Genomic DNA, 22,924 nt, shown 5'->3' on the forward strand with positions numbered 1-22,924 from the left:
TTTATTTTCTTGATTACAATTGATAACAGTCGGTATCGGCTTATAGTGAACGTGTATAATACAAGTAATAGGATAACTACATTTTGTATGTGCGTTCCTTGTAAGGTACTCATGCATGTCAGACAGTTTTCACTTGACCTCGACCTTATTTAATGGATCAGTAAACAAGGTTAAGTTTTGGTGGTCAAGTCCATATCTCAGATACTATAAGTAGTAGGTCTAGTATATTCGATGTATGGAAGGACTGTAAGGTGTACATGGTTTTTCTTATACCATATGCTATATGTCTACTATACTTGGTGTATAGAATGAATATAAGCTGTACATGTCTAGCTGGCAGGTGTCATCTGACCTTAACCTTATTTTCATGGTTTAGTGATCAAAGTTAAGTTTTTGAGATTTTTTTTTCTTTCTAAAACTATATGCAAAAGGTCTAATTTTTTGGTGTATTGGAATAATTTATGGTCAGTCGTGCAGGTTTTATTTGACCTTGACCTCACCTTCCCAGTTATTACTCAGTGTAACTTTTTTGTTTTGGTCTGTTTTCTTAAACTATAAGAAATAGGTCAAAAATATTTGATGTATGGAAAAATTGTAAGCTGTTCATGTCTGCCCGGCATTGTTCACCTGAACTTGACCTCATTTTCATGGTTCATTGGTCAATGTTTAGTTTTCTTGGTTTATGTTAAGTTTGTGCGACAGTTGTAATAAAGCTTTATGATTACGACCATCAACATAATATCAATAATGAGTAAAGAAGGCATTACAGCGTGTGCACTCTAATTGTTCTTTGCAGCTTTTTCTATCAGCTAAGTTTTCTGTGAATTTATTTTTGGTCATACTTTTGCTGACTCTATCGAAACTTTGTCCGTCTTTTGCTGCATATCTTTATGTGTATAAGAAAAGAGACTGGTATCATCAACTAAGTCCATGTCCTGCAAAAATGTTGTTATTCTCGACTGTATGCTATGATTTTTAGCTTTTGCCTTCTTCATTACATAGTCAACCACCAATGTAAAACCAGCATGGTAGTTTTCCATCATGTCTGACTGCACATCTAAAACCATCATACATACCTATAATGATGTAAATTATTTTCTGGGGAATTCCATACATGCTCATGATTTACCAAAGTGACTCTCTATGGAGGTTTTTAAAGATTTTTCAAAGTCCACATAATTTATATACATAGACGATCTCGTTTTTAGTGGATGTTATTATATTTCTCAGTATAAGGATAATATTAATACATGCACGATTTTTTTAATCCACTGTGTTCTTCCCGAGGAATAAAATCGATTTTGTCTTTGATTCATTCTAGAATTATTCTACAATATATCTTCTCAGGCACTAATACTAAGGTTATTCCTCGTCAGTTGATAATATTTATAAGGTTGCTTTCTTTGATAGTTTATGCAGATTCCATCTTTCTACTGAGGAGGTAGTATTTCTTTCCCCCATATTTCATTCAATAAATTACGTAGGATAATCAAATTGAGATTTATGTCTGTTTTTATTACTTCTGCTGGTTTGCCATTAGTCCTATAATATAAGATTCTGTAGGTTTATATCATTTAAATTCATTTTTATCGGATATTTTTGTTTTTCTATCAATGTTGATTCGCAACGTCTTACAACAACCATCCATTTTCTCGTAGCAAAATATTAAATTAATAATCCATTGCCAAAACAAATAAAACTATTAGGAACAACCTAAATATGAATGAAAATAACTTCTTACCGCATTAATAGTTTAAAATAATGTTCCTAATCCATCACTTTTATCCTCAGTGGACAAACAAATTTGTTCACGCCATTTTTGTTCCTTTATTTTAAGGATAGCGTGAATGAAATGAATTTGACGATAATATTTATAATCAGTAGTGTACAACGTACGAAAACACGACCAATTAATGTAATATTGTCATGCAATTATTGAAATATCAATGAAAGGTGGTGAGAGAATACGAATAGGGTTTACAGGTTTACAGAATAGAGAACATTCCGCAAAAAACATAAAGAATGGAAAAATATAGGTTCTATTATAATTTTTTAAATTTGACGATATGCCCCCCCCCCCCCCCTCCCCCCACCCCCAAGAAAAAACCCGGTTGAAGTATATTGTTTACAGTTGAAAAGAACAATGTCAAACATACAGTTATAATGTATCAACAGATTATCAAAAAATATGTTTAAACATAAATTATAGGTATAACTTATTCCTTAAGTGAGTCAGTTCCTACCAATAATTCTTGTGAGCTAGTCAATCGATCTTCGGTTAAATCTAGCATGTCGTTACAATTACATAACAGTACTGTCAAATTTTGATTTTCAAATGCGATTTCGCGAGTTCACATAACGGGCGGGGGATGGTGGGGGGGGGGGGGGGGGGGGGGGGGGGGATTTGGGGTACAAACTAATTATCCTTCACAAAAAGTTCTCTACCCCAAGTTGTAAATTGAGCATCAACCGAAGTACTGGACGAGTTCTAAGAGCAGGCGAGGTTATAAATGTCTTTGGAAAGGTGAATTCATGTAACGGGGGAGTGCAAGCCAAATACACCAAATGAATGTTCCCTTGTCAATAGAACAGGCGATGCGATGAATGTCTTTCGAAATAGGAGTTCGAACGTTCATGAAATCTGCTAGCTGCTAACGGATGAAAGAGGGACGAAAGATACCAGAGGAACAGTTTAGCTCATAAATCGAAAATAAACTGACAACGCCTGGCTAAAAATTAAAGAAGACAAACACAAACAATAGTACACATGACACAACATAGGAAACTGAAGAATAAGCAACACGAACCCCACCAAAAAATAGGGATGATCTCAGGTGCTCCGGAAGGGTAAGCAGATCCTGCTCCTGGCACCCGTCGTGTTGCTTATGTTATAACAAATCCGGTAAAAGTCTAATTCAATAGGTCACATTCATGAAAGAGTAATGAAGTTGTAATGTTTCATGAGAGTGCATCAATGTGAAAGCGAGCGTGGCAATACGTGATTTTCCAAGTACAGGTTCATAAAACAGAGGTGAGCTATTCTTATTCACCAAATATTTTTTTGTAAGTTGTTAAGCATAACAAAATATTAATTTCCAGTTGTGAGCGGGCGATACATGTCCTTCAAAATACGAGTTCATACAACGGAGTGAGCAAGCCATTTATCTTGTCCGAGCTTTTAAGAATGAACATAAATCAATTGCGAGTTGTGAGAGCGGGTGAGGAGATTATCTTTCAAAATACGAGTTCCTACAACGGGATGAGCGAGCCAATTCTCATTCACCAAACGTTTTCTTGTATGCATATATAGAAATAAATAGTACCTGGCGAGGCAATATTTGTATTGCAAAAATCTAGTTGTTACAAAGAATAATAGCAAGTTGTTAGAGAAGACAGTTCAAGAAAGAATGCAATTTTAATCTCTAGGTGTTTGTAGAAACTCTTTAACACTAACTTTGCTCCTTTCTTAACAAGTACGGGGTTTTTAACACTCTGCACAACATTTACAAGAAAGACACCGACATTGTTGCAAATCGCATCTCTTCGCATTTCTTTGTGTCTGATGTATCTTCTTTGAAGTTGTCTACGGTCAATGAATTTACAATTTGACGTCTGATACAAGTGCTTGTGCTTTTTATGATATCGCGTATACATTGGCCGGTGGTTTTGAGCGACAAAGTAAAGCTATCATTATAAGATAAAACTGAATCCATCTCAGCCTTTCCTAGTGCATCTGTCAGCTTCTTGCCAACAGGACAAAACTGATTTTGGACATTTAATTAACTTTTCATGCATATTTTGTTCTCGCAATTTTACCATTGTTTTGGTTGTGTGTTATGCGATGTCTCATTGAAGGGCTTAACACAGTAATATTGTTTAAATATGACAGGAAAATAGTACATACAGTCGTTTAAAATAAGAAAAAGAAAGGGAATAGTGGCCGCCAGCTTAACAGCACAAGAAACATGAAATATATTGTAATGCATTAATGCAATTTATATTGGTTTGCGTAATTCGTGTAATATTCATAACATTTGAATCTCTTTTTAATTACAAAATACTTATAGAATCACATTTTACCGTTTATTGATTTATATTTGACCTTAGACTCTGCATATAAACGGTGAGCTATCCATACATAACATTAACAGTACCAATTTTTCTGCACCATTAACTGTATAACTTTATACTAGAACAAACCCGTGATATCGCGGGTCCGTGACTGAATTAAAGTATCTAACTTTGTGCAAGCCTTATTTCAGTATTAGTATTGTCATCTGATAAAGTCATGCCGATTATAAGATACACAGATTTCTCTGTTTTCAAATCTTTCTGTTTGAATCCGTCGAACTGGAACTTATCAATTATTGGTAATATTAATTATTTGGAAAACAAAAGGTCCTGGAATGGAGTATGTTTTAATCAACAGCATTGTCCTATATTAGTTTTAAATAAAGTTGAATTCTTTGATTCGCTGTTTTACGTCATGCCCGCTAACAAATTTAGTATTCGTATTGTTATCTTAGAAAGTCTTACTGATTAAAATACTACAATTTAGTAGTGTCAATCCTGTGATTATGACCCGTGTATATAGCATATTAATCCTGAATACACCGTTTGGTGGTGCGCCTGTCAGATGCGGAACATACAGATAAGGTAATAGGTAACAGGTGAATATACTATTGGTATCGGTATCGGACTCGACCCGGAACTTCTTAATTATTGGCAATATTAATTACGTGGAAAACAAAAGGGCTTGGAGTGGTGTAATTTTTAATCTACACCTTTGTACTATATTAGTTATATATAAAGTTGAATTCTTTGATTCGTCGTTTTTACGTGATGACGGCTGACAAATTGGACCTCGTAATTTTAGTATTATAGATAGATATATATTGTATTAAGATAATCTTTAAAACTAAGCTTGGGATGAAGTTTATACAAACAAAGCAAGCGAGCCGACCAAAGCTTTACTCTACAAGCATTATGAAATTAGCCCAAATCAAAATTGTAAGGAGATGTGGTATTGAAGCCAACGAGACAAAATAATGTTACATTAAGAAGAGTTTAAATGAAGTTGATGTAAGCAGTTTATTTCACTTGGCATTCCGCGAGAGGAAAAAACGCCTTTATGGCCATCATGAAATCCCCGCTGTAATGGCAAAGCCCCAATATGAAAACAAAATCTGTAAAGCAAGTAAATCGAGAAAGCCAACTACCTTGTTCATGTATGTTATGATTGTCACCATTTCCAGCTTTGACCATTATTTTCATGACACAGCAAAGTGTTTGTCAATAACTCTTTGGAGAAATTATCACCGTGTATAATTCCTGTTATTATTTGGACATAATATTCATTTAATATACAATCATCCTTTACCTTTATAGGAATACTAAATGGTCGCCTCTTAAGGGTTTAGAAACATTTGATGATAAGCTTCTTTTCTATTGATGAGTAAAATTGGAATTAATTTACATCATTTCATCATTTCATCATTTCTTATCATCTGAAAGTCAAAACAAAATTCGTTTTCTAAGAAATATTCTGAAATATGTACAACTGAATAACATTCGGAAGGACCTGCGGAACTTCTCGTACTTGGCACGCTTGACAATTTGAAATGAGGGGGGACAGTTTGAAAAGTGGTTCAAAAAAGGATATAAATCCATCATATGATAAGGTTGGACATTTTATTTATTATTTGAGATGTTCATTTGTATGGATAATGACATAAGTAAAATTAAAACTATTGAAAACATTGTCAAATTGTCGTTCAAAGTTCCCCACAAAAATTCGTTGGGAATTCGCTACGAGAAAATGGATGGTTGTTATAGGGAAAACGGTAGTATTTAATTTTCCCAGCATTAGGTTGGCCTTTTGTGTATTCAAGGCAGGTGAAGGAAGTCAAATTAGGAGCGCTGTGATTGGATGTAAGGGTACACTATATTTTTTATTTATCTATGAATAACTGCAGTGTGTATATTTACAATATAAATTTTAAAACCTATTGAAATATTTTCTAGAGAATTATTCGAAAAGACTTGCAAAATTTTATAAATTTGGTGCAAAATGACGGTGGGCATGGATAACATAAACAAGCTCCGTTGGAAGTTGGTCATGATACTATTTGGCTTTAATTTTTAAAACAGAGTAATAAAGTACTAACACAACATATAACTGTTTCATCCAGGTTTTTATCTTAAAAAGTGGTAAATTTAGAAAATGTTAACATTGTTGCCAATGGCAGAATAAATAGTACCGTTTTCCCTATACTGAAGATAGCAAGGGAAATCAAAGTCACTCAAACTTCAATTCTTTTATACTATTTTGAAGCTTTTGATTAGTACATTTGATTTTTATCACAAAGAATAGAAATTTTTCACTGAGAACAATACTGTGTTGAGAAAAGTGCTGAGTCATCATGATATGTCAAATTGATTGGTAATGATATAAAACTTTCTTCTAGGGTGTCAATATTAACTATATTGTGTAAAATGCACCATATTCTAGTTCTTTTGTATTTGATTTCACCTTTCGCAATGATTTTTTCAATTGGAAACACCAGAATTCAAGTCGCGACAAATTTTTTTTACTGAAATGTTTGCCTTTTTTGCTGTGTAATTCCCTAAATGTATAACTTGGGTATTTCTGTAATTAAAACATAATCTATTAAAATGGGAAATTGTCTGGTTTAGTTTGTACTGTTAATGGAATTAGGCAATATTTGGTCACATTGAAAGCATTTTCAGTGTGAAAATTGTTCATCTAAGAAAAAAGAGGCCCACTTGAGGCTAAATTTACATAGAATTTATATTCTCCTGTGTAAAGAATTGTTCACATTCTTGATAATGCATGCAGCAAATATTTCAAAAGTGCTTCATTTTGTAGTTTCTTTCTTTTAATATATCAGACATAAATAATTTTTCATTTCCTACTGTTTGAAAGGACTTTTGTTGGAAATTAATACTCCCAAGGGACATAATTCAGCTTTTTCATTGATTAATACAGGCAACAAAGGCAACTTTACAGCTGAGTAGTTTGCATATTTTATGTTTAAAGTGTCTAATATCTTTATTTTCATCATCTCAAGACAGAATAATAGATTTTATAACAAGCTCTAAAAAAATTAACCACAATATGGCATATACTAAAGCATGGAATGGAGATTAGTATGAAAAATCTTGAATTTGTGCATTTCTTGTAAATTTTTGATAAAATGAATACAAATTGAATGGAACTGTCCATTTTATCTGTTTAAATGGAACTATTTATCATTCCTTTTAAATATGATAAGATATGATTGGATACAGGTTGTTTATTAAGGCTTTTCTGAAAGAGGTAGAGAATGAGGTAAACCAGCATGTAGGGGTGGGGACATAAAATGATCTATGTTTCTTTAAGTACTGGGGACATACAAGTATTTATTATAGCCAAGGTTTTCACAATAGCCAAGTATTGCATTAATAATGTCATAAGAATTCTTTATATCTTTATGTCACAGTATACTGAAGATAGCAAGGGAAATCAAAGTCACTCAAACTTCAATTCTTTTATACTATTTTGAAGCTTTTGATTAGTACATTTGATTTTTATCACAAAGAATAGAAATTTTTCACTGAGAACAATACTGTGTTGAGAAAAGTGCTGAGTCATCATGATAGGTCAAATTGATTGGTAATGATATAAAACTTTCTTCTAGGGTGTCAATATTAACTATATTGTGTAAAATGCACCATATTCTAGTTCTTTTGTATTTGATTTCACCTTTCGCAATGATTTTTTCAATTGGAAACACCAGAATTCAAGTTGCGACAAATTTTTTTTACTGAAATGTTTGCCTTTTTTGCTGTGTAATTCCCTAAATGTATAACTTGGGTATTTCTGTAATTAAAACATAATCTATTAAAATGGGAAATTGTCTGGTTTAGTTTGTACTGTTAATGGAATTAGGCAATATTTGGTCACATTGAAAGCATTTTCAGTGCGAAAATTGTTCATCTAAGAAAAAAGAGGCCCACTTGAGGCTAAATTTACATAGAATTTATATTCTCCTGTGTAAAGAATTGTTCACATTCTTGATAATGCATGCAGCAAATATTTCAAAAGTGCTTCATTTTGTAGTTTCTTTCTTTTAATATATCAGACATAAATAATTTTTCATTTCCTACTGTTTGAAAGGACTTTTGTTGGAAATTAATACTCCCAAGGGACATAATTCAGCTTTTTCATTGATTAATACAGGCAACAAAGGCAACTTTACAGCTGAGTAGTTTGCATATTTTATGTTTAAAGTGTCTAATATCTTTATTTTCATCATCTCAAGACAGAATAATAGATTTTATAACAAGCTCTAAAAAATTTAACCACAATATGGCATATACTAAAGCATGGAATGGAGATTAGTATGAAAAATCTTGAATTTGTGCATTTCTTGTAAATTTTTGATAAAATGAATACAAATTGAATGGAACTGTCCATTTTATCTGTTTAAATGGAACTATTTATCATTCCTTTTAAATATGATAAGATATGATTGGATACAGGTTGTTTATTAAGGCTTTTCTGAAAGAGGTAGAGAATGAGGTAAACCAGCATGTAGGGGTGGGGACATAAAATGATCTATGTTTCTTTAAGTACTGGGGACATACAAGTATTTATTATAGCCAAGGTTTTCACAATAGCCAAGTATTGCATTAATAATGTCATAAGAATTCTTTATATCTTTATGTCACAGTATACTGAAGATAGCAAGGGAAATCAAAGTCACTCAAACTTCAATTCTTTTATACTATTTTGAAGCTTTTGATTAGTACATTTGATTTTTATCACAAAGAATAGAAATTTTTCACTGAGAACAATACTGTGTTGAGAAAAGTGCTGAGTCATCATGATAGGTCAAATTGATTGGTAATGATATAAAACTTTCTTCTAGGGTGTCAATATTAACTATATTGTGTAAAATGCACCATATTCTAGTTCTTTTGTATTTGATTTCACCTTTCGCAATGATTTTTTCAATTGGAAACACCAGAATTCAAGTCGCGACAAATTTTTTTTACTGAAATGTTTGCCTTTTTTGCTGTGTAATTCCCTAAATGTATAACTTGGGTATTTCTGTAATTAAAACATAATCTATTAAAATGGGAAATTGTCTGGTTTAGTTTGTACTGTTAATGGAATTAGGCAATATTTGGTCACATTGAAAGCATTTTCAGTGCGAAAATTGTTCATCTAAGAAAAAAGAGGCCCACTTGAGGCTAAATTTACATAGAATTTATATTCTCCTGTGTAAAGAATTGTTCACATTCTTGATAATGCATGCAGCAAATATTTCAAAAGTGCTTCATTTTGTAGTTTCTTTCTTTTAATATATCAGACATAAATAATTTTTCATTTCCTACTGTTTGAAAGGACTTTTGTTGGAAATTAATACTCCCAAGGGACATAATTCAGCTTTTTCATTGATTAATACAGGCAACAAAGGCAACTTTACAGCTGAGTAGTTTGCATATTTTATGTTTAAAGTGTCTAATATCTTTATTTTCATCATCTCAAGACAGAATAATAGATTTTATAACAAGCTCTAAAAAATTTAACCACAATATGGCATATACTAAAGCATGGAATGGAGATTAGTATGAAAAATCTTGAATTTGTGCATTTCTTGTAAATTTTTGATAAAATGAATACAAATTGAATGGAACTGTCCATTTTATCTGTTTAAATGGAACTATTTATCATTCCTTTTAAATATGATAAGATATGATTGGATACAGGTTGTTTATTAAGGCTTTTCTGAAAGAGGTAGAGAATGAGGTAAACCAGCATGTAGGGGTGGGGACATAAAATGATCTATGTTTCTTTAAGTACTGGGGACATACAAGTATTTATTATAGCCAAGGTTTTCACAATAGCCCAGTATTGCATTAATAATGTCATAAGAATTCTTTATATCTTTATGTCACAGTATACTGAAGATAGCAAGGGAAATCAAAGTCACTCAAACTTCAATTCTTTTATACTATTTTGAAGCTTTTGATTAGTACATTTGATTTTTATCACAAAGAATAGAAATTTTTCACTGAGAACAATACTGTGTTGAGAAAAGTGCTGAGTCATCATGATAGGTCAAATTGATTGGTAATGATATAAAACTTTCTTCTAGGGTGTCAATATTAACTATATTGTGTAAAATGCACCATATTCTAGTTCTTTTGTATTTGATTTCACCTTTCGCAATGATTTTTTCAATTGGAAACACCAGAATTCAAGTCGCGACAATTTTTTTTTACTGAAATGTTTGCCTTTTTTGCTGTGTAATTCCCTAAATGTATAACTTGGGTATTTCTGTAATTAAAACATAATCTATTAAAATGGGAAATTGTCTGGTTTAGTTTGTACTGTTAATGGAATTAGGCAATATTTGGTCACATTGAAAGCATTTTCAGTGTGAAAATTGTTCATCTAAGAAAAAAGAGGCCCACTTGAGGCTAAATTTACATAGAATTTATATTCTCCTGTGTAAAGAATTGTTCACATTCTTGATAATGCATGCAGCAAATATTTCAAAAGTGCTTCATTTTGTAGTTTCTTTCTTTTAATATATCAGACATAAATAATTTTTCATTTCCTACTGTTTGAAAGGACTTTTGTTGGAAATTAATACTCCCAAGGGACATAATTCAGCTTTTTCATTGATTAATACAGGCAACAAAGGCAACTTTACAGCTGAGTAGTTTGCATATTTTATGTTTAAAGTGTCTAATATCTTTATTTTCATCATCTAAAGACAGAATAATAGATTTTATAACAAGCTCTAAAAAATTTAACCACAATATGGCATATACTAAAGCATGGAATGGAGATTAGTATGAAAAATCTTGAATTTGTGCAATTCTTGTAAATTTTTGATAAAATGAATACAAATTGAATGGAACTGTCCATTTTATCTGTTTAAATGGAACTATTTATCATTCCTTTTAAATATGATAAGATATGATTGGATACAGGTTGTTTATTAAGGCTTTTCTGAAAGAGGTAGAGAATGAGGTAAACCAGCATGTAGGGGTGGGGACATAAAATGATCTATGTTTCTTTAAGTACTGGGGACATACAAGTATTTATTATAGCCAAGGTTTTCACAATAGCCCAGTATTGCATTAATAATGTCATAAGAATTCTTTATATCTTTATGTCACAGTATACTGAAGATAGCAAGGGAAATCAAAGTCACTCAAACTTCAATTCTTTTATACTATTTTGAAGCTTTTGATTAGTACATTTGATTTTTATCACAAAGAATAGAAATTTTTCACTGAGAACAATACTGTGTTGAGAAAAGTGCTGAGTCATCATGATAGGTCAAATTGATTGGTAATGATATAAAACTTTCTTCTAGGGTGTCAATATTAACTATATTGTGTAAAATGCACCATATTCTAGTTCTTTTGTATTTGATTTCACCTTTCGCAATGATTTTTTCAATTGGAAACACCAGAATTCAAGTCGCGACAAATTTTTTTTACTGAAATGTTTGCCTTTTTTGCTGTGTAATTCCCTAAATGTATAACTTGGGTATTTCTGTAATTAAAACATAATCTATTAAAATGGGAAATTGTCTGGTTTAGTTTGTACTGTTAATGGAATTAGGCAATATTTGGTCACATTGAAAGCATTTTCAGTGTGAAAATTGTTCATCTAAGAAAAAAGAGGCCCACTTGAGGCTAAATTTACATAGAATTTATATTCTCCTGTGTAAAGAATTGTTCACATTCTTGATAATGCATGCAGCAAATATTTCAAAAGTGCTTCATTTTGTAGTTTCTTTCTTTTAATATATCAGACATAAATAATTTTTCATTTCCTACTGTTTGAAAGGACTTTTGTTGGAAATTAATACTCCCAAGGGACATAATTCAGCTTTTTCATTGATTAATACAGGCAACAAAGGCAACTTTACAGCTGAGTAGTTTGCATATTTTATGTTTAAAGTGTCTAATATCTTTATTTTCATCATCTCAAGACAGAATAATAGATTTTATAACAAGCTCTAAAAAATTTAACCACAATATCGCAAATACTAAAGCATGGAATGGAGATTAGTATGAAAAATCTTGAATTTGTGCATTTCTTGTAAATTTTTGATAAAATGAATACAAATTGAATGGAACTGTCCATTTTATCTGTTTAAACGGAACTATTTATCATTCCTTTTAAATATGATAAGATATGATTGGATACAGGTTGTTTATTAAGGCTTTTCTGAAAGAGGTAGAGAATGAGGTAAACCAGCATGTAGGGGTGGGGACATAAAATGATCTATGTTTCTTTAAGTACTGGGGACATACAAGTATTTATTATAGCCAAGGTTTTCACAATAGCCCAGTATTGCATTAATAATGTCATAAGAATTCTTTATATCTTTATGTCACAGTATAGGGAAAACGGTAGTATTTAATTTTCCCAGCATTAGGTTGGCCTTTTGTGTACCCAAGGCAGGTGAAGGAAGTCAAATTAGGAGCGCTGTGATTGGATGTAAGGGTACACTATATTTTTTATTTATCTATGAATAACTGCAGTGTGTATATTTACAATATAAATTTTAAAACCTATTGAAATATTTTCTAGAGAATTATTCGAAAAGACTTGCAAAATTTTATAAATTTGGTGCAAAATGACGGTGGGCATGGATAACATAAACAAGCTCCGTTGGAAGTTGGTCATGATACTATTTGGCTTTAATTTTTAAAACAGTAATAAAGTACTAACACAACATATAACTGTTTCATCCAGGTTTTTATCTTAAAAAGTGGTAAATTTAGAAAATGTTAACATTGTTGCCAATGGCAGAATAAATAGTACCGTTTTCCCTATAAGACGTTGCGGTTCAACATTGATAGTAAAAACTCCGTAATAGATTGAGCAGTTCTACTTGTTTCGTGCATATTTTGAACATTCCAACTGCAAACATTTAAAGTTATCGAATGTTTTAATTTCTATTACTTTTAACTAAAAAAAATTGAAAATCGAACTGACTGTTAGCAGCCATTTTGATATTGAAAATCGAATAACGAATAACGAACCGGCTTCTAACTTCGAAAAATATATTTTGAATTACCATATAAATGATATGGTAAATTACTCAAAGCTCGCCCTTAAACTATAGACAACCCCTAAGATATACGATACTAGTATACCTGATCGTTCAAAACAAGTTGTCTAACATATTGCTTAGTTTAGAATTCCACACAAATAAATTATTTCAGCGAAATTAAAACGTTAAATTATCATGGTTATCGTATATAAGTAAGAGTATCAAAACATATAAATTGATTTCTCTAATTCCTCGTCAATTTATTCCTTTCTGCACCCATTGTATAAAAAAATTTAATCAACGTGTGGTTCGTTTGATCTCAGTTCTTCATTGGTTAAAATCCGATTATGGCGTCGAATTTTCTTGCTTTCCTCTGAATTTCCTATTGTGATGAAAAAAGGCGACCATGCCTGATGACGTCACATAGAAAGAACACATCTTTTTGCAGAATATTTGGAAGGAAGGAATAATTTTGCCTGCATATTGTAAGAAAATCATTAGAGAAATAGATTCCACAACCAAATCTCGTGTGATACGATATTTATCACTCTCGACAGTTAAGTTTTGAATATTTAAACGCTCGGCGAGACTCGCGTTTTAAATTTGAAAATGTATCTGTCTCCAGTGGATAAATATCGTATCAAACTCGATGCAGTGGTAGAATCTATATTCATCGGGTTCCATTTCCTTGTTTGTATCCGCGCCAGCTATCAATCAAATTAGATTTAAAATGAAATATACCTCTTATCCATGATAATATTGAGGACTGTTACTGAATTGATTTGATTTTTTTTCATTATTTATCATGCAACAGATTATATCATTCAGTTCTAGTTAAGGTGAGAATTTTGTGTTCTGAAAATCACTCTTTGAACAGAGTAATTTCCCAAAATATGTGTCTGGCATAATGACGCAAAGACACTATTTCTTTCATTGGTTTCTATTTATACTTTTCCTCCGACCTTTAGAATTATTACATATGATTATGTGTATCCTGTCAACTATCCAAAACAATATATTTTCTACTGATGGATCACAAAATAATTTTTATTAAACATTGTTGAAATTTTAAACTTGGTGTATGAAGGGGCTCGCGGGTATAAATGAATTTGTTTTCTAAATATAGGATTTCGCTATTTTTTTCTACCAATAAACTTTATCCTATACTTAATAGTACAATAAAATAAAAATATGGGGTCACAATCTGCTTATTTTTGTTAAGGTACTTTTTTCTTCTGAACTTATTAATAGGAGAAAAAAGTAATATTGAAATAAAAAATGGCCAGAATTACAGAAATCACTTAAATTTTACAACAGTTTAGTTTAAGTACAGCTTATTTGAAAAAAATAATAAAAAAATAAAGGTCACCGATAAGTTAAAAAAGATATTTCAATTTTAATGCATAAAAATGACAATTTTTCACATAAGGGAGATAACTTGGAGCTTTTCAATGATATAAACATTTTAAAAGTCATCTGGGGCTAAAACATTTTTTTTAAATTTTTGTACCATATGGTAAGTAACGACTTATAGTGAAATAAATAAAATTTGTAATGGAAAAAAAAATGTTCAATTTTTTAAACCCTGAGGCCTCCTAAACTCAACTTAACAAGAACGCATTAATTCAAAATTCAAATTTGAATTCTTTTTCACAATCATAAACCACCACACGATAAAAACATAAAAGTAAAATCAATTTGTAAGCAAATGAAAAGAGATACTATTTCTATAGTAGATATGCGGATGTTGAAATACTTCTTATTTCTTATTGCAGAACAAAGTCGAACAATTATCCACAATCATTTGAAGGATGAACATTTTTTGTCAACTGCAGCAGTAGACCAGTGTTTCACTGAACATCTAAAATACAAGGTTTTAATTATATCTGGTGAAGAAGGGTGTGGAAAGACTGAAATGGGTTTAGAAATTCTTTGTCGGCAACTGAAAGAAAATTGCGATGTAATCATGATATCGGATCTTAGTGACGTCAGCCGATCAATATCTACTGAAAACTCTGAAGATGGGGCTGTGCTATTGATGGATGATGTCTTTGGTAAGAAAAAATACACGTATGACGTAGACGTACATGAGTTAGGTTTAGATATTCTGAGCCATTATGTAAATGCAGGAAGTTTGAAAGTAATTTTCCTGATAAGGGCAAAAATATTTCAATTAATGCAACATTTGATAAACTCACATAGACTTTTTCGAGACCACTTCCATGTTAATTTGAATTCAGAAAAATACAAATTGAAAAAGAATGAAAAAAAAACAATATTGTTAAATTATTGTAAGAGAAACAAAATAGAATTTAGTGAAGAGTTATCAAAAGAAAGATTTGAAGACGAGGAAATTTTGAGCAAGAGCACAACTGTTTTTCTACATCTGTCGAAATTAACAAAGATAATTGATTCGGACCCGGAAATTGGGTTCCTAAAGGCATGTGTACTGTTTACTACTAGAAGACAGTTTACAAGGTTAGGTCTTCAACTGTTCATGTATCCAACCATGGATATGATCAGTAAAATGGACTCATTACGTAAATTAGGGAGAACCAATATAAATGATCGCTTATCATTTGTGATACTTGTGTACATATTGCTCAATGATAATTGTTTGGCTAGAAATAACGTGAATCTTGAAAAGATTAGAGCAATAGATTATTCATGCTATGGTACTGGAAGCATGCTACACACTATTAGTTTTATATGGGATATTATTGACAACTTAAATGGAGTGTATTTAAAGTATAACGCTGAATCTGTAAAGTATGAATATAAGCATAAGAACATTTTACAATGTGTTTTGCTATCATTTGGCAAAATTGCAACCGAAAAAGTTATTCCTTTACTAGATATTAGTTTTATTGAAAATATAGTCAAGTTAGAAAATTATAACGCAAAAGAAGAAGAAGTGTGTTTGATTGTTCCACAACGGTTGTACCAATGCTTAGCACATCGACTTAAGCTACTTTTGACAGATAAGTGTACTCAGCCGTTTCGTTTTGTTGAGTCTCTTCTAGGTTTTACATTTATGAAACAAAACGATGCAAATTTTAAAGGAATATTACTGGATGATATTGATGACATCAGTGCAATGGGTATGTTGGATATCGAATGCGAGGGAAAAATGGAAAAGGTAGCTTTTTATTTTCCGGCTGCGCTTCTTTATTATTCTGTACAGAATAAGCATTCAATTGAACAAACAAAACAATGCTTAGATTATATAAGAGTTAAGTACACAGATGTAACCGACGTAATGTCGTATACATGTTGTATATTACTCCTGAAATCATTTGAAGTACTATGCATTAACAATGATGATACAAATATTTTATCTGAAATATGGAATTTAATTAATGATCTCAAAATCGGGTGTAATATTATGCATTACATACATATTTGTTTGAAGCAGAACAAAATATCAATGTCTCGGTATATTCTTTATCAACTATCCTGTAAAATCGATATAGCGACGTATTTTTCAGATATGTTATGCAATGCTCTACATCCTCATCATTCACCAGTAAACGAACAAATGATCTTCAATATAACATGGGTCGTTGAGAACATTAGCAACCCGGATGCTGAAGAAATGATTCAAATCATTTGCAATACCGATTTTGAAGATATAATTATTTTTTTACTGCAAATATTTTCACAAAGGCAAATGGATTTTTCCAAAATGATATTATCAGCTTGTAACAAAGGTTGGTATCATGTCGTAAAGTGGATTATAGACACAAAAAAAGATATAAAAGAAGACCTTAATATCTTGATTCTAGCAGCCTGTAAATTTTATTGGGATGACATACTAGGCATTCTTATAATTAATCGGAAAATCAATACCGCTATCGAGGAAGAATGTACATTAAATACATTTGAGGTAACAATCTCACTGATGGATTATGCATGTTATGGAAACTTACACTATCACCCTGAAATCAAAACTGTAGTTGCAGAGGAATTACTTAAACAAGACTGTTTTCATACATTCGTTGGATGGGTGTTTCAACACTTCCCAAGACATTTATCATGTAAGGACAGCAGTAATGAAAATTTTGTTAGAACAATGACAATGTTAAAAAGTATCACAGAAGATTGTATGGCTCTTTCTTCTGCATTAGCTACTGCAGTCAAATATATTGGGCGTAAAGCTGATTTGCGTCAATTTGTAAGTAGTAACATCGTTTGTAATCGTTTTCATAGTTCTGAGAAGTTACTTTGTGAAATAGTTAAGTTCATAATGCATAATACTAAAATGGATCAGTTTGATCTCCGTAATGCATGTAACGAAGCATTAGTATCTAGCAATTTTAAAATATTGAGGATAATTTGGCAGAATATAGATCACAAACACTATAACATTAGTAGGCTCATAGGTGGCATGATTCGGACAAATCACGGCTTTGTTTTTTCCATTCCTGCGGGAACGTTTGAGGATGAAATGATATTTCTTCTCTGCAACACAAACAGTCATTATATCAATCGAATGCATATCATCAGATCAGCATTGAAAAACGGTGCTAACAAAATATTTAAATGGATATTACAACATATGAAGTTCAATCGATTCGAAATAGTCGCAATAGTAAACATGCTTGTTAATCATCCGTTTGATCTTCAAAACATTAAATTCCTATTAAAGTGCAAAAGCCAAAAAAGAGTGAACTTAAAATTGTTAATTACGAGACGAATTCTGAAGAATATATATCTCTTGATACTTAGCCGCCCACAAAACGATATTTTAGAGTTATTGACAAACATTAACGAAGAACTGGACATAAGTGATAAAAAGACTGTTTTATGGACTGCTGTAAAGTTCCGAAGCAGAGATGTTGTTGAATATATTTTGTTTTTGAAAGTCCCAATAGACGTTCTAAATACACATTATTTTATTCAAAGTGCCTGGGTGAACGGTTGTTATGATTTTATCAATTATTTACTCGATAAAAACGTTAAATTATTTAACTTATTAAACGTTGCAGAGAAATACAGGTGCAACCATCCTAGTGGTGGTATGGTTGAAGTCATGAAATGTATACTTCAAGGCTGTGATTACAGATTAGCAAATATACGCGCTATACTAGAAAATCTATTACACCATCATGAAGAAATTGACGCCAAAACACTTTCAGGTTTTCTACAGTTGCTGTTGGAAAAAACTCAAAACTTAGCTGAAATAAGCTCCTCATTTGTTGTTACTGTAACCTTAATTTACACTGAATGCTTCTCTACTGTTCAGAAAATGTTTGACATAGCTAAAGAAGATATAGACAAAACATTATTCATGCAATCTTTGTTCAAATCTGCTTCCAGACAGATTAACATTGCCATCGAAACTTATATGGAAATATTGAGATATGTGCTAAAAAGTTCAAAAAAAAGTGTAGAGATTGATATAATGAGTATCTTTGAGACAGCATTAAAAGAGACCAACTTCTTAAGAAGTGAACCATTTGAGTTGGTGAAATTCTTCCTTCAAAATGTTGATAATGCACTGATAGATAGTAAATTATTAATTCTGTCAGTTATACGTTCAGTGATTGATTCATCAATAGATTTAAACATTTACACTAATCTTCTACAATTTATTCTTGTTCATTTTAATTGTAGTACTACCGACATAACCAATTGCATTAAACTTGTTTTTTCACAACAACTACCTTTATGTACAAACTGTATGCATTGTGTCATGTTCTTTCTTAACAAGTCGAATTACAACTCGCATGACATTGAAGAACTTATTTCGTTGATAATAAAACAATTACAGATTACTGTTTGCCTTGAACCAATGTTACCAGTTTACGACCTTTTAAGGAATATGTTGGATAATTCAAACCTTAATTTAAACAATATAGACTTTGTTACGTTTATTTCATTCTGTGCTTCACAATATGATGTATTTCGTAAGAATCAAAGTAATAGTATGTGTGAAGTTATCAAGCTTATCTTGACAAATATTAAGCTAAACGTGAAAGATGTTACGAATATGTTATCCAAAAAAAACTGTATACTATTATACTTTCCATGCGCTGAATTAAATATAGAATTAATAGAAATAATATTAAAACATTGTTCTTTGAGCGAAATTAGCACTATGATGTCCGAAGCTTGCCACCATGGAGATGAGGAATTAGTCAGGTTTTTGTTAAGAAAACAAAAGAAACAACTTGATATAAATGCAGCTTTTTGTGAAGCATGTTTGTCAGGGCAAGTACACGTTGCTCAATTATTATGGTATAATGATGAAAGAATTGACGTTGACCCAAAACTAGCTGTGGATAAGTTTTTAAACTCCGATCCTAATAACAGTGGAATGTTGCTGTGGATTTTACAAAATATCGAATCAATATATATAGATATGCAAAAGGCAGTGACCCTTGCTTTCTTAAGAACAGATTTTCAGTCTGTAAAATGGATATGGGATAAGGAAGACCGGACTTTGTTTAACATGGAAAACATAGCCGACGAAGAAAACGTATCACAGATTTTAGTAATTGCCTTTGCAAATCAAGATCTCTCGATAATCGATGATTTGTCCAAAAAAAATGATTTACAAGCATTTGCCATAAAAGAAGAATTTATAACAAAACTAATGAAGCTACCTTATAATAGTGGCATGATAGTTTGGTTAGTTAGGAATATACCTTTAAGACTTTCACAGATAAGAATTGTATTCAATTATGCTATCCGGTACAAAGATATTCAGTGTTTAAGAGCTGTTGCAGACAAGTCGTATAAGAGGAAAATTGATATAACTTATTTTTTTGAGTCTGATTTTAAATGGGTTTTGGACAACTGTAGATTTGCATTTTCAATGATTGATATGAAAAAACTTATGTATTTTACTTGCAAAACGTCTCTCGAAATTGTAAAATGTATATTAGAAAACATAGATCAAACGGAATTTGATATGACAAAATGCTTGATTATGGCTAGCTACAAATATAGTGAAAACGAAGATATTTATGATTGGTTAATACAAAATGTAGACCACGACAAATTTGATTTTACTATTGCTGTTATTAAAATACATGACCCAGAATGTCTTGAAAGGATACTAAACGACGTTGATCTTGAATGTATTGACATAGAATCTCTTTTGATCACAACCTATAAATTTGGAAGATTTGATAAATTACGTTGGCTATTGGAAGAAACACCGATTTCAAGTAGCACTTTCAAAGTTCCTATGTGCAGCCTGATGCAAATTGATAGAGGCGAAGCAACCTCATTTGACAATGCGGAAGAGGACACTGTTGGAACTGATTCTGATTATGAGTATAATTGTAGTTTTTTTTCTGATGATGATTCCGATTTTGATGATCAAGATGACATTGATATGGTCTTTTGTGATAATTACAACAACAGCATTAAAAGGAATGATTCATGTGAAAGATCTGTATATTCACAAAATGAAAGTAATAAAAAAGAGCAATTTGCGTATTTACATTTATTGAAGAACACAGTGTTCGAAAATTCTGACTTTGATTCTATCATTAAAGAAATGAGCAGACGTGGTTGGTTAAGAGTTTTGCAATGGATTTTAGATTGTACTCCCGAAAATTTTAATGCACAAGTCGTCATGTATGAAGCATGTCGAAACGGCAGAAAAAACATTGTAAAATGGCTAATGCTACATGTAGAAAAATTCAATCTCGACCTGATAGAAGTGATGAAAGAATCGTGTGGTTATGGATGGATCGATATTGTTATCTGGCTATGGGAAACAACTAGCCATAACATATTTAACATGACAGAAATTCTGCAAGAAGCATGCGAATACGGACGATCGAACGTTGTAAGATGGGTAACAGATAATGTTCCGAAAGAAAACCTTAGTGCACAAACCTTGATGAATGCAGCTTGTAAGAATTCATGGAAAGATATAATTCTATGGGTATTTAAAAATTTTGATAGTACATTTTATGATATAAGCAACGCAGTTAAAGAGGCTTGTGCTTTTGATGCGCTAGAGATAGTTCAGCTAATACATAAACATCACCCATTTAACAAAAATATGGCCGCAGAAGCAATGCACGAATCTTTGCAAAATAAAAGTGAACATTGTAAAGGTGAAGTTGCAATGTTTTTATTTCAAAAATTCAAAGCCGACAATTTTAATACCGAAATTATTTTGATGAAGGCGTGCGAATATGGATGGGTTCCATTAGTTAAGCAAATATTTGAAAAAGGAATTAACAATACGGTAGACATATCAAAGGCATTTCATTTAGCCTGTAGGAATGGTGAAACAGAGATAGTGGAGATAATCCTTTGTAATGGTATTCCGAGAAAGCAGGACCTTGACGTCGCAATGGCAGAAATATGTTCACATGGATGGGATGAAATATTGAACGTAATTCTGAATCGGAAGAATATTCCCCACGAACTATTTGATATGGAAGAAGCTTTTAACACCGCATGTGAATTTGGTCAATTGGAAATTGTAGAAATATTGTCTGAAAATGTTGATGTTAAATTGCTTAATTTGGAAACAGCAATGAATAAAGCGTGTCGAAGCCGTATGAATGAACGACTAGTTCGGTTCTTGTTAGATAAATTCGATAACGAGAAATTTGAAATGGACAAAGTTACTTTTGCAGTACAGGAGTACGGGTGGCAAGATATAACTAAAACTTATACTGATAGTGTTCAAATTTGGTGACAAATGCCGATTAAATATAAGTATTTTCAGCCTAAAATTATATGACATTCGTTTTTATCACGGATTTTACTATTAAATATATGGTATTCAAAATTAAAATGAATATAAAAATAATTTTATTTCAAATATATTTGTTTCAAATTTCAAACCGTAGAATAATGGTGAACGGACAAAAAAGCTAACAGCCCTATTTTATTGTAACAGTAAAGCATGATAAGGTTGCAGCGTCAGACATGCAATAGATAGAATGCGGGACTTATGGTACAGTAAGATTCTACTCTGGTATCGCATATATTAATAATGATTATAATCACATTATTCAAGTGACGTATCGCTATATCAGTGTGCAATAGAAACTGAGGTTATGTTATAGCATGTTCGCATCGAGTGTATGGATGTTTGATCTTATGCGATAATTTGGCATGTTATGATTCACATTACATAAACAAGAGAAAAGATTGCTGTCGGAACCATAAAGATGTATCCTGGTTTTGTTAACCGTTTTCGCTTCCGACTTTATAAAAGAAAATAATCAATTTGTTTTTGATAATTTTCACTTAAAATTGAATACCAGTGCTTTATAATATATGCAACCCTTAGCTTTTGTAGAAAATTAGTTGCGATGTATATGTAACCGGAAAATAAACCAGCAGAATATCTTAAGCGTTTTATTGACTTTTAAAATGAAATGTGCTTAATCCAGTAACCTTGACAACGTCAGCCTTCTGTTTGTATACTATATGAATAGAGAATAGAACATTTGCGTGGTAGAGTTCAGTATGATAATGCCGTATCCTAGATTGTTTGGTGTCACCGTTTATACTGACATTGAACTGTTACCAGATATTTGGCTCAGTAAATAAGAGAATCAAGAGATACAGATTCAGTGTTTCAAACGATGATGTATATGAGTGCTGATACATGCTGAATATTTCTGATCCAGAACGAGGCTCACGTTTAAAAACCTTCTACTATAAAATCAAGACGTCTGTAAGTAAAGTATTTATACGAGTTAGTTTTTTTTTAAACCAAGTGTTTATCAGTGATTCCTTATTGAAGTTATGAAATTCAACCTTTTTATTTAATGTGGATAAGTCGAAACTCTCCCGACTGTTTATAATAAGCTAACATTTGCTACTAACTAAAGGAGTACTCAACA

General features: G+C 31.6%; 1 protein-coding gene across 1 annotated transcript in view; it reads left to right on the plus strand.

The window, feature by feature from the left end:
• Positions 1 to 22,924, plus strand: part of LOC139526422 (uncharacterized) — a 66,125-nt gene that overhangs the window by 39,405 nt on the left and 3,796 nt on the right. Inside the window, exon 4 of the mRNA XM_071321569.1 lies at positions 14,870 to 22,755. Within this exon, the coding sequence (XP_071177670.1) occupies positions 14,870 to 21,765 (6,896 nt within the window). The 3' untranslated portion in view covers positions 21,766 to 22,755. The remainder of the gene's footprint in view (positions 1 to 14,869; positions 22,756 to 22,924) is intronic.

The sequence above is a fragment of the Mytilus edulis genome, chromosome 6 (assembly GCF_963676685.1).
Source record: "Mytilus edulis chromosome 6, xbMytEdul2.2, whole genome shotgun sequence".
Classification (NCBI taxonomy): Eukaryota; Metazoa; Mollusca; class Bivalvia; order Mytilida; family Mytilidae; genus Mytilus; species Mytilus edulis.